The sequence below is a fragment of the Pseudorca crassidens genome, chromosome 7, assembly GCF_039906515.1.
Source record: "Pseudorca crassidens isolate mPseCra1 chromosome 7, mPseCra1.hap1, whole genome shotgun sequence".
NCBI lineage: Eukaryota > Metazoa > Chordata > Mammalia > Artiodactyla > Delphinidae > Pseudorca > Pseudorca crassidens.
In genome coordinates, this window is record NC_090302.1 from 81,913,464 (window position 1) to 81,926,511 (window position 13,048).

The 13,048-nt window shown below is 36.0% G+C and overlaps 1 protein-coding gene across 2 annotated transcripts in view; it reads right to left on the reverse strand.

The window, feature by feature from the left end:
- Positions 1-3,932: 3,932 nt before the first annotated feature.
- UBQLN1 (ubiquilin 1) overlaps positions 3,933-13,048 on the reverse strand; it is a 48,813-nt gene continuing 39,697 nt past the window's right edge. Inside the window, exons 7-11 of one of the 2 annotated variants that reach the window (XM_067744696.1) lie at positions 12,053-12,195; positions 9,042-9,125; positions 7,720-7,835; positions 7,293-7,461; positions 3,933-5,926 (exon numbers count right to left, since the gene is read on the reverse strand). In XM_067744696.1, coding sequence (XP_067600797.1) covers positions 5,774-5,926; positions 7,293-7,461; positions 7,720-7,835; positions 9,042-9,125; positions 12,053-12,195 — 665 coding nt within the window. In that variant the 3' untranslated portion in view covers positions 3,933-5,773. The remainder of the gene's footprint in view (positions 5,927-7,292; positions 7,462-7,719; positions 7,836-9,041; positions 9,126-12,052; positions 12,196-13,048) is intronic. The other variant, XM_067744697.1, reaches the window with a different exon arrangement.

A 13,048-nucleotide genomic window follows, 5' to 3' on the forward strand; every position in this document is an offset into this window, starting at 1 on the left:
AAATGACATTGGGCCAGTTTGGGGGCCAGACCTTAAAAAACTGACAACTTTCATTTTTCTTGAAATACTTGTTCTTGAAACCTATCCACCATGTTGTGAGGAAGCAGAAGCAGCCCTTGTAGAAAGGCCCAGGTGGAGAGGAACTGACACCCCAACTGTACTCCCAGATGAAAGTAGTAATTAAACAGCTATGTGAATAAGCCTTCTTGAAAATAAATTCTCCAGACCCAGTCAAGTTGCTCCAGCAGTATTCACCAATCCTTGCCAAACTGCTCATTCATGATAGAATTAGTGACTGATTTTTGTTCTAAGCCCCTAAGCTGTGGGGTAGTTTGTTATGAAGCATTAGATAACCACAACACAGTGGAAATTTCCTTCCCTCTCTAGAAAGTATAAGGAGTGGAGAATGGGTCTATGAATAGCTTTAAAAACATCTAGCTTGAATATACAGCAACTACTATACATCCCACTAAAGAATCAGACCCCACATTCAGCTTCGGTCTTTTGAGGGAAACTATACTGGGAGCTCCTATATGTGCCTAGTTCTGTTCTAAGCATAGAGTGGTAAGAAGAGACTGGGTTGTGAATCTGGGACAGGTTACATTATAATTAAGGAGTCTGAGGCACAAATGGTAACATGTATAAATTGGAATTACAAACTGAGAATGTGCTTCATCACCATCTCAGCTCTGGAAAAAACCTCAACCTTATTTCTATTCAGTCTCACCAAAGCAAAGATGTTGTGAGGGGGCTGCTTTTCCTCCATTTCCTTGACCACAAAAAGTTCAGATGGGCCTGGAAGGTACCACTCCTACTGACAAGGAAAGGCAGCTGGCTACCTAGCTGAGGAAGATGATGGCTTGAAAGACAAAGAAACCCTCTCCCTCACACTTTAGCCCATGTAACAAATTTGTCTGCCTGCTTATCTGGATCTATCTATCAAACCTATTCTAGGGATCAAAGGTGATGGTAACTCCTTTCTGTTTGTAGTTTTTGGTAGAAAACAATTATTCCATACTCTCCTCCAAAAGCAAGCGCGCGTCCAGCAGTACTTCCCATCTTAAAAGAACACAAAGGGCAAACTTCCTCTATACCGCCACCACTCGCCTCACCACAGCTACTGCCCCCATTTCTCTGATTCTCTTTACTTCAAAATTCTGTGTCTCCTGATACTTTCTAGGTTCACTCTAACCAGAATTTTATGCTAATCACCCTTAAAACCCCTGTCATAGTCATAAAGGTCCTTCCCTTTACTAAATCCATAGGTTAATATTCAATCCATGATGAGTACTTGAAGCAACAGCATTTAACACACTTCATTTACCATCTTTCTCCTCGTGAAAAAGTTTCCACTTGCTTTCAGCCTACCTGCCTGTTCATGTCTTTTTCTGGTTTCCTATCATCTCTCTGAACTGGGAGTAAACCAGGACTCAAATCTTCCCAAAGTATGTTTATAAACAATCTCTGAAATTCATCTAGTCAGGATTTCTCAGCCTTCGCACTATTAACATTTTTGGACCAGATATTTATGTTTGTTGTGGAAGGCTGCTCTGTGCACCAGAGAATGTTCAGTGGCATCCTTGACCTCTACTCACTAGAGCCAACAGCAGCCTCAATCATGATGTCAAAAAGGTGTCTCCAGACATTGCCAAAAGCCCCCCTGGGGGGCAAAGTCCCTTCTGGTTGAGAACCACTGATCTAGTTCCTTGGCTTTAAATACTATCTATATACACACTGGCAGCTGTATAACCTGTCTATAGCCTGAACCTCTCCTCCAACTGCCTTCTCATTATCTCCAGTTATATATCTAATCAAGTACATCTCACTTAACACATCAAAACTAGACTTACACTCCTCCCCATATGTACCTTACTCACCTTGCTTGACATCTCTCTTGTTCTTAACCTCACACTTTTATCCATCAGTAAAACCTACTGGCTCTGCCTTCAAAACATACCCCAAATCTGACTACTACTTCTTACTACCTCCATTGCTACCAATCCAGCCCAAGTTGGTATTATCTCTGAGATACTACCTCTTAACAGTCCCTCAGCTTCCACCCTGGTTCCCCTAGTCCAATGGTTTTCACCTGGGAACTTGTTAGAAATGCAAATTCTCCTCCAACCCTAGGACTAGTAAATCAGAAACTCTGGGGATGGGACACAAAAATTGCAGTATTAAGCCCTCCACATCAAACACCTGCACCACTTACCTGTCCCCATCTCGCCACAGTCCCTTCACCACTTTCTCCCTAGCTCACTTGCCAGTCACACCAAACTCCCTGTATTCTACAAACACATTCAGAACATTCACATTACAGGGTATTCTCATTAGTTGCCCCTCTTCCTGAAAAGCTGTTCACCCTCCCACATATTCCTCAAGTCTCTACTTTAATGTCACCTTCTCAATGAGGCCTTCTCTGACTACCCTATACAAATAAAATCCCTTCGTCCTGAGCTAACACTCTGCTTAATTTTTCACCAAAGCACTTGCCACCACCTAACAGGGCCATATATGTGTTTTGTTTACTGTCTCGCTACATGCTACTATCTAAACCCCATATGGACAGACTTTATTTACTGCTATACACTTTGAGCAACTAGAAAAGAACCTGTTACTCAACAGATGTTCAATAAATATTTACTTTGAGTCAATGGTTGCCTATGGTTGATGAGAGGAAAGATATAAAGAAGTTGAAGAGAAACACTTTTTGTTACCTAAGTAACTGCCAAGAAAATTTCAGAGCAGAAAACCAAACAAAAATCCCCCAAACTGTAAATGAATGAGAGGGACAGAATGCAGCAGTTGACAGTTCAGAGTATATCAACTGGTTAGCAAAGTTTAGGAAGACTACAAAACTGATCCCAGAGGGCACGGTAGGCTTTATATAAGCCAAAGAAGACAGATGAAATTCCAGAGAAGAGAATACCATGTGCATTTACTAAGTATAGTTTTCCCCAAGTGTGTTCACTGGATATAGCATTACCTTAAAAAATAGTTAAGTAAAAAGGACAGCAGAGGATAGGACAAAGCTGTATTAAACAGGTTTCTTTAATGCAGGACTTCTTATTGACTTAACGTGTTTAATGTTAATAGAGTATGCAGTATTTCCCTGCCTTAACAACATAACCTTTTTTTGTTTTGCACAAGGACACAGACATGCGCCCTAGCTTCACTTTTATCACTAATGTTAGTGACATTCTTATCTGTCCTAATTTGTTGTAACTTGCCTATTAAATTAACATAGTAATAATGTCTCCCCAAACAAAAAACTCCTTTCATTACTATATTTAAGCCAAGTCTGAAACTCCAATTCTGAATACACAGAGGCCAGCTGTCATTTATCTGATTTGCTGCACTTTGTTTAGGATCACAAATATTCCACTTGGGAAATAAAATCCTGAAATGTTATTTTCACCACTCTATTCTTTATTCACTTTGTAATAACCCAATATAAGAACAATTTAAGTCTGTATTATTTCAAGAGTTTTTTTAATGCTTTTGAGAATTTTAAGTATTTTGAACTCCTGAACTAAGATAAACATATTAGAAACAAACAAACAACAACAAAAATCACACCAGAGCAACAACTAAAAGGTACTTAAGAGATCACCCAGTTGGGTGTGCCGCACAGGCCTTACCACCACTTTCAGTGAAGAAATCATGATGTCCTGACTCAAAAATAACTAGTCAAGTACCAAGAAGAGCAAGCAAAGCCCAGGCCACCTGACTTCCCAGCTGGCTCTCTTTTTAACACACAATATAGTATATATGCACATATTTTGATTGAGGAAACAAGAAGTTAATGAAAAATAATCTCAAGTGTAATAAAATCAGGTAAACCAACTCCAATAGTCTTTAAAAGACATGGTTAGAGAAAGGAAACTGAAGACACCTTTTTCTTTCTACAAAAAAGGCAAGACAAACAAGTGTAAAAGCTAGAGATTTATTGTTATTTTGTGATTAATAAATTGTCAAATTGGTTATGACACTATCCCACACTGTATACCACCATATTCGCCAGTACAAAAGTTTTTAAACCATACTGAGGCATAAGGCAGAGAGAGCAGACACATGAATATCATCCTTAACAACTTCCTCTTAGCCATGCCTCCATCTTGACCTTTGTACATGTTTTTTTCCAGGGGAAAGTGTCAGAACAGTGCATGAAATGGTGGGCAACCTGCCTCTTTACCTTTTTAATAGCAAGCAAACTTACAGAAGTAATGGAATTCAACTTGTATTTCCCCTTGATTTTACTGGTCTGAATTCACTTTAGGTTACTTTAACATCCTTTAACTGTACATGAGAGAATATAATGACCTAAGAGAATACTGAACCAGAGTCAGCCAAATAATTACTGACCCCAAAGTTATGTTTTAATTGGTCCTAAAGGAATGTACCACCCCAATAGTTTGAGAGTTAGGCAAACAGAATTTCTTTGGGGAGGGAAGAAAAAAGCTGTGGAACAGCCAAATGTACTCAACATTGTTAAAACGGCTCTTTGTTTTCACCCCTGAAAGATACTTCTTTACTACACTATATGCACAGAAATCCTAACAGAATCTTGGTTGCCAGTATTATTCAGGCTGGCCCAATCCAGGATAGATCCCCACCCCACCCCCAAAATTCCCCTCTCTCAGGCTCTGAAAAGCACAATATTTAACTATTTCTTAATAGAACTACCAAAACACTTCAGAAACAAGTGGCTCACAAATCATTTTAAATTCATGTATTGCCTGTGCATAAGAAAAATGATAAACCCAGAAGACAGTTCTATTTTTATATGGCAATTAAAAATAACTGAAACATCAAGACACTTTCAGTGAAAGCAACATTTCAATTACAAATTGTAATGCCTGTTAAACTACCTATGGGAGAAGCTGAAAAGTCCTAGGCAAATGCACTTTTGGGTTATACTACAGTGCTCCTTCAGTATGCACAAAGATTAAGGTAATTTACAGTCAATCTGTGAATGTTGAGACAATGTTACATCATCTTGTCTGTACAATTAAATGTCCTTAAAGAGATAACCAGAATCAGCTTTTCTACTATATTTTCAACAAACCTGACTAACCGGTACTTTTGCTGAGATGTGTATCAAAGATGCTGTAAGATTCTACACAATTAGGAAATACTCAGCTTTAAAGTATTTCCTTATCTTCACTTTTTTGGTTACAGATGTTTTTGCTCAGATGATCTATTGCAATATGTTTCTAGAAATGCAGTCCCAAATGTGCATACACATTCTGTATACAAATAAAGCAAAAACTGTCAGTAGTATAAATCTTACAGCATTTTTGTTTGCAAAACTACATGCCAAAGTCACAATAAGCAATATTGTACCACAAATTACAAAGCGCAAATGATTTGCTTCTTTTTAATGCTTTTATTCTACATAAATTACTACCATAGGCTAATGTTTAAAAAGCAAATAAACTGGACAGATGCAGGACAAAAATCTGTTCACCCAACTATAAAAGGTGATATGTTTTTTAAAAATTACAATAAATGCAGAAGTGGTTGATGCATGCAGTAGCCTTAAATGAAAAAGCATTGATTCCCACTGTTCCAGGAAAAAACAAAAAACGAACAAACAAAAACACAGAGAAACCCACACATCTTACTGCACTCCACCTTAAAATGCATCATATTGCGTTTGTTTATAACAGCACAGAATTCCAGGAGTCAAAATGAAATAAAGCGGGTATTTTAAAGATTTAAGAGCCGTTATCAAAAATAAATTACATTTTTTCAAGATACAGAAATGCTGCTATGATGGTTGAGAGCCCAGTAACCTTTCAATAGCCGCATTGATATCACCTCCTGTGGCTATTAGCGCTTGCAAGTTTGCTTCACGGTTCAAAAATCCCATTGCACTGAGCTGTTCTAGTTGCTGCTGAAATCTGACTTCTGGATTCTGTAGCTGTTAAAGAAAAACAAACAAACAAACAAAAACTCTAAGGAAAATCAGTCCATGTCACACCTAAATAATCTTAAAAATTTTAATTGCTTTTTAAAATAACATATGCTAGACTACTGAGCTATAAAAGAACTGGCCTCTCTAGAAACATATTCAACATATTTAAAAGTTCAATTAGCACTTTATTTTAAACAATCTAATTTATACCTAAACAATGATGTCAAAGATCATATAACTCTGCTTTAAAAAAAAAAAAAGCTTAATAGACTTCAACCATTACTTAAGAAGCTCATGAACATACAGGCAAACTTTAAAAAGTATGTATGCAAATAGTTTAGAATTAGATTATTTATTTTGTAGCTACTGACCAATTGGGTAATTATAAAAGCCAGTGTCCTCATGTATAAAATTCTAAAGTTCTAAGGAGGCTTAGAATGTAGAATTCATTTCTGTATCAGCCAATCAAGTCTTGAGAAAAGAGTTCCAGTTTCACATGCACAGACTACACTTCTGACTGTTCAGCTCCACCTCCTTTTCAGAAATGATATAAGACAAAAATACTTAAATGATCACTCAATTCTGGGCAACCTGATAATGGCGAGGCCTGTAGATTGTTCAACTTAGATAACAATTTGGCCTAATACATGAAATCGTTTTTTCTTATTAATTCCAAGAATATTTACTGAGCCAGAAGTTATGCTAGGTATCGGGAATACAAATTCTTTATAAGATAAAACTCTGACCTGTTTTTATTGTATTTAATAAGGCTTAAAATAAAAAAAACTATGCTGTATTTTCACCACAGAGAAGTTTAAGGACAATCTACTGTAATAGGTTTGAACTGGGAATCATAATGGCATATTCTTAGTAAATAAATGATTCCAGATGCAAGAATATTAGGCATTCACATTTTTTAGCCATATCTGTGAGGTGTATATATGTAACAAAAGTTACCACAGGAGGCAGTAGTGGGTGGGGTGAGGTAGTTAGGAATTCTTTTACATCAAAGTACAAAGATTAGATAGAATTCAGAAGATACTGAGAATAACCAAGTTTCTATTCCTCCCTGACAAACTTTTATAAAATATAACCTATTTCAAATAATTTTCAAACAGGGATTGCAAAAAAGAATGCATTTTTAAAGGCAACTTTCAAAAATTAAGGCAAAGCATTTCTTCCCTTCAACTGTAACGTTTCCTTTAGTGTGCAATATAGTACCAAAGTTAACCATTTTTGTAATGCCTGTTTTTTAGAATCAATTAAGAATGCACTTTTCATTACAGGCTAAACCAAAAAGATGGCCACCTTCTTTTCTTTTCTTGAAATTTCTAAATTTCTAACATTAAGAAGAGCAGAAAAGAATCATTACCTGAGGATTCACTCCAGCAAGAGCCTGTAGCATTTGTTGGATAAACTGCTGGTGTCCAGATTCGGTGGTTCCTGCTGTGGGACTTGGGTTTTCACCAGATGCAGAATTAGAGCCACTGGTTCCTGAAGAGCCTCCAGTGCTTCCTAATGCCCCCAGGCCAGGAGTAAACCTAGAAAAAGCGTAAATTGTTAGCAAACCTAAACTCCTGCAAAACAAGAGGCCAGACCAGGCCAGCTGATGGTAAATCAGTTACATTTCAACACAGTATTAGCCAAGTTATCTTCTTAAAATAACCATTTTTAACTTTGAAAACTCTGTCTTAAATAAAACAATCTCAACCAAAAAAAGGCACGATGGCATTAAGTCTGAAATTCTCAGAGAAAAAAAAACATTGTGCACTTTCATAATCTTCCCCAAACAAACCTACCCTGGGATGAGGCCGGGGGCTTCAGTCGCTAAGGTCTGTAAACCCTGCTGAATCTGTAACAAGGCCTGCATTGCTCTAGGGTTTGACATTGCTGATAACGTATCAGGATTCTGCATCTAAGGAAGAAAGAAAACCAGTGGTTACGAGGGAATTAAAATCAGTGAAGGTAAAATTTAAATGTTTTCTTTGCTATGCTTCTTGAGAAAATCTAATACCTTACTCCTAGACACTGTGAATCCATTATTTCTTTACCAAAATAAACACAAGCACCTCCTCTTTGACAGCAATCTAGTGTGCAAATCGTTACTTGACCTCCTCCCAAGTCCATCATGAAAGCCATTTTTCATAATGAAAGACAATCAGGAGCTCCTCTGGAAGCCGCAGCTGTTCCCCATTTTCCAACAGATAAAAGTTTTATTTCTGAGAGACAACCTCCAAAAGCACAGTTTATATAACATGGTAATAATGGTGAAAGCCACATATTCCTCCTGACCATGTGTTATCCGTTGCTGATGTAACAATTTTACCAGATACACTCTAAAACAATAGTTCCAAAGGTGAAGTTAATACATGTGTCCGGTTCAGCTTCCCTACTTCCAAATATATACCACATGACTAACCAAAAAAGACAGGCTTCCATCATTACAATAGATCAAGGACACTAACCTTGGATTATGGTTTACAGGCCTGAGGATCATTTGCATAATATTTAAAATCCCTCCCTAGAACTACCAGTTTCAAAATGCCAAGACTGACTTCTCTTCTTTTTAAATAATAAAATTACCATGCCCATCTCAAGTACTTTTCTAATAATAAAACCTTCTTTATATGACAACACCGACAATTTTAATCTTGCTAATTCGAGTTTGAGGAATGAGATATACCCCTTGGAAAACAGGCATTCTATTAATTTGGAGTACCTGAAACATTACAAAGAAATCAAACAGGTAAAATAGGATAGGGTAGCTCTTTCCTGTTACTAGAGATTAGTTAAACCATAAAGTGTAACATGACAATGAAGCACTTCAAAGTTAGTAAAGTGAAAGGAAATGGTTTATGGTATTAACGAAGCATTCAAAATCCTAAATCCTCAAAAGCAAAAACCAAATGGTCCTTTCCTCAGAATTTATATTTAAAAAATATAAGCAAAAGTTCAGCAGTGAAACGGGGCTCAATTAAGATCAAGCTGAATTCTCTGCAAATTGACAGCAGACTGTATTCTACATTTTGCTATCAGCCAGAGAAAAGCAAGGAAAATGTTTATCACCAAACTTTTTCAAGCAAATCATTACCGAAGATAGCTAGCATCTTTTCTTACTCACTTGTTGGAGGAAAGTTGGGAGCTGTTGTCTCATTTGTTCTTGAAGCTGAGGATTTCCAGCAAATAGGGGATTATTCAGCATCATCTATGGGGCAAGTGTTCAAACAATTTTAACTGGAAATATCTGAAACAAGTAATGTACCTTGTTTAATAGTCTATCTTCCCCCAAGTGCCTAATCTGGCACTTAACAGGGAGGAAGGTAGAACATGAATAAAAAAGGGAAGATACTGTCCACAAAAGGGATTGCCAAAACAAAACAAAAACGAGGCATCTTCTCTCTCAATGGGAATGGTGATTATGATTATGACATGCAATATCCTAAAAAATAAAAGCAACCATTTCTTTGACTTTTCCTTGAGTAAAGGTATTTGCCCTTGAAAGAAAAATGGGAGTAACTGGCATTCATCAAGATATATTTTCTGCTACACTGACAGAATAAACATAAGCATCAATACGTGAAACTATACATGGCTTGCACAGACACCTCAACACACAAGTGGCAAGCACAGAGAAAATCCACATCTGGAACTGCTGTATCTACCTGCCTACTGCAAAACAGATAATATTAGGTCCAGAAAAATAACACCGCAGAACAGCAACCAACTTGCCAGAGAAATGGAGCTGCTAGGTAAATATAAGCCTAGGACTAGCACCGATAGATCTCTGGGGATAAAGTATTAAAATGCTTTAAAAAGACCTTAAAAGATGTAAATCCATTTGAGAACACGAAGATTAGCCTCTGGATTTCACCTCACTACCACCACAGATGAGAAAAATGGCATGCCTCCTAACCTTCAAATGGGTGTTAGAGTTAAAAAGTCAGGGTCAATATTAACATGATGTTGTATACCTGAAAATAAGATTACAATACACGATCAGCATAACCAGAAACTAATAAATTCTCACAGCTTCAAAAAAGACAAATTTTTATATCAGTTTCCCCAGATGGAGTGAAAAGTCAACTAACAATGATTTACTGATAGCCTATTTACCAGTCCACATCCAAAGTCTGGGGGGGTGGGGGATGATCCTTGCCCTCAAGTAATTAACTATATTTGAGAGAAATTATATGTTAACTACTAGAAGTAGAGAGAATTCTTCCCTCCCTCCTTTAGTTTATCAATTGTTGCAAAGTAGATTAATTTCAACAAAATAAAGTAGGAAGAAGTCAGACAATGTTTTATGGATATACAGCATTTATTTCAAAGTGACCAATAAGTTCACAGTAAATAAAGTAAAACCTACTTGAGACCAACAAACCTGCTTCTTTAACGGCTCCAGTCAAATATTTTTTATTATGAACATATATCAATAAAGTTATCACATTTATCTTTCAGGATTCATGTTATTTGAACAAGTGTGTCATCTTAAACTGATTCATTCCTTCTCAGAAAATTGTATCTCATTTGATTAGGATATTTCTCCTAACGTACCTGATTGTATATAACAACAGTTTTTACAATCAGACTTTTTTGAATACCTAAAAATCAAAATCAGAATAGAGAAACTACAAACTTTAATCTGCTGGTAACCAAAGTACATTGTAAGCATTTCTAACAACTGTCTATAATAAAGGACGATTCATATCTAGCTTTCTTTTGTCAACATTTTGTTTCAGAGTAAAAAAGCAGCATACAAAAGTGCTCAAGTCACTTTATAAATGTAAAATTGTTAGTTTAAATGGCCAGGAATGTGCTTGTTAAAGTCAAAATTTTAAAGCAAGACGCACATTTAATGCTTATTATTAATTAGCTAAATATACATTTAAAACCATACAAATAGGATCACTCTGCATACATATTTTCCATTTATTTTAAACAAAAGTACTATCACAGTAAGTTCAAGCATTTAGTAGTAATAACTCAGTCTAATAATTTTCTTATGAATAAAACAGTATCTCATAAAACGTACCTACAATATACAAAATTTAAAGTATACAAAAAATTTATCTAAAAAATCTTTACTTCCAATTTTACAAATTTTAAGAGGACAGAAGCTGTTGCTGAGGATTGCAACACAAAGGTATCTGCTATATACTTGAATCAACATGGTTCCGTATTTTACAAGTATAAAAACTGTTTCATTTGACATAATGAAGAAAGTGATTAACTTTAAAAGCTTTTAAAATTCTGGAAATGGAAAGTGACTATAAAGGAAACTATTTCAAATTCCCAACATTCCACAGAAGGGAAGCCATTCTTAATAAATAGCAAATACAAATCACAGATGATCATGGTTTAGTTCACATTCTCCAAGGTTTTTCAAGCCCAATGGTTCTTAACTCTATGGGTATATCAGAATCACCTAGGGAACTTGGGGAAAAAAAAAAATTCAATACAGTTATACCAAAATCTCTCAGGACAGGGCTAAGAATTTTAATTTTAAAGTTCCCAAGGTCATTCTAAATGTGAGCTAGGGTTGAGATCCACTCATTTTTTTAGTTATGGTCTGTTCAGAAACAAGTTAGAAAATGAATTATTTAATAAAGGACCAGTATACTAACTTTGGGTGGAGATCTGTAACGGAAAGAATGAGAATACTGTTCCCACAAATCTCTCTTCACCAATAGTAAACAATTTCAGGCTATTTTATAACTGCCATTTTGAACATGACTATTATTCAGAATCTGTGTGATCTAATAAATAAAAGTATCAAATGTATTAACACTTCTAAATCACCTTCAAGATTTACCTTACACTAAAGAATAGGCTTCAAAAGGGAGACCAATTCAAAACTTTTGTATTCATCTCCTATATCAACATATGTAGATACAAACTAAACCTGCACTTCTTTCTGAAGGGAGTGAACAGCAGAAATGAAGCTGTTTTAATTATATTGTGAAGTATTAATTTACTGTAAAGAAACAAACTGTCCAAAAAATTCGAGATGCAGTTTGCCTACTTCTCTAGTGTGTTAAGGCAGCACACACAAATGTGCCAAAATCACAATTATTTGATTAGGCCACTTCAATACACAGTGCTCAGTCCTTTATAATACAATTATAAACTCACCTGTGCAGCAAGGTCAGGGTTCTGGCTTAGTGACTGCATCATGCTTCTCATGTAGGGGGCAGACAACATGTTTTGCATAAGTTGTGGGTTTTCAGTTATTTGTTGCAACAAGCTCTGCATTCCTGGTGTGTTGAACATACTAGCTGAAAGTTTGTTTAAAAAAAAAAAAAAGACATTTTATCAAGGAAAAGATACACAAAAGAAAGTTTTAAAACACATATACTGTGCATAATTTTAGCAACTGCAGATAAATACACATATTACTTATCAATTGAACTAAGAAAGAATTTTAAAACTAAGATCTCCAAAACTACACGCCCAACATATACCAATAAAGGAGGGTTTATGGACTTTAAACATTCTGGTTGCATTTATAGGAAAATCACATCTTATGGAAAGGCTAGGTTCTAAAACATCAATTTAAGGCAAAAGTTTGATATGGTAAAAATTACTACTGAAAAAACCTCATTAAGTGAAGAAGTCTGAGCCAACTTTTCCTCCAGGATCGCTTAATTAGAATCATATTCAGCACTCAATATATGTTCCCACTTAAGAAAGAAGGAAGCCTTCTCGCCCAGGCCTCCACCCCATTTTCACTAACTCCTGGCACTCAAGGAATTCAACTCCAAATTAACGGAGCTTCTTCTTACTTCAGTTTCCCCATCTGTAAAATGGGGTAAACAGTATCTACCTGATAGAGTGGTTTTTACAATTAAATTAATGTGTAGATGCTTGTTACTATTATTCTTTTTTGTAGAGGGCTATAGCTAAATTTACGTGAATTCAACATTCTTTGAAAACTAATTAATTTGTTCCACATATATCCAGATTTTCACCCGCTGGCTAGATATACTCAAACTCAAGTAAACTTACAACTGATTAGCTTTTTCATTTCCCTTCTGTTCTTATTCCACCCAGTGTAGTTTAATGGGCTCAAGACATTTGACTCTTCCAGCTTACCTTTCTAGTTTATTATAATTCTGCTCTTTTTCTGTA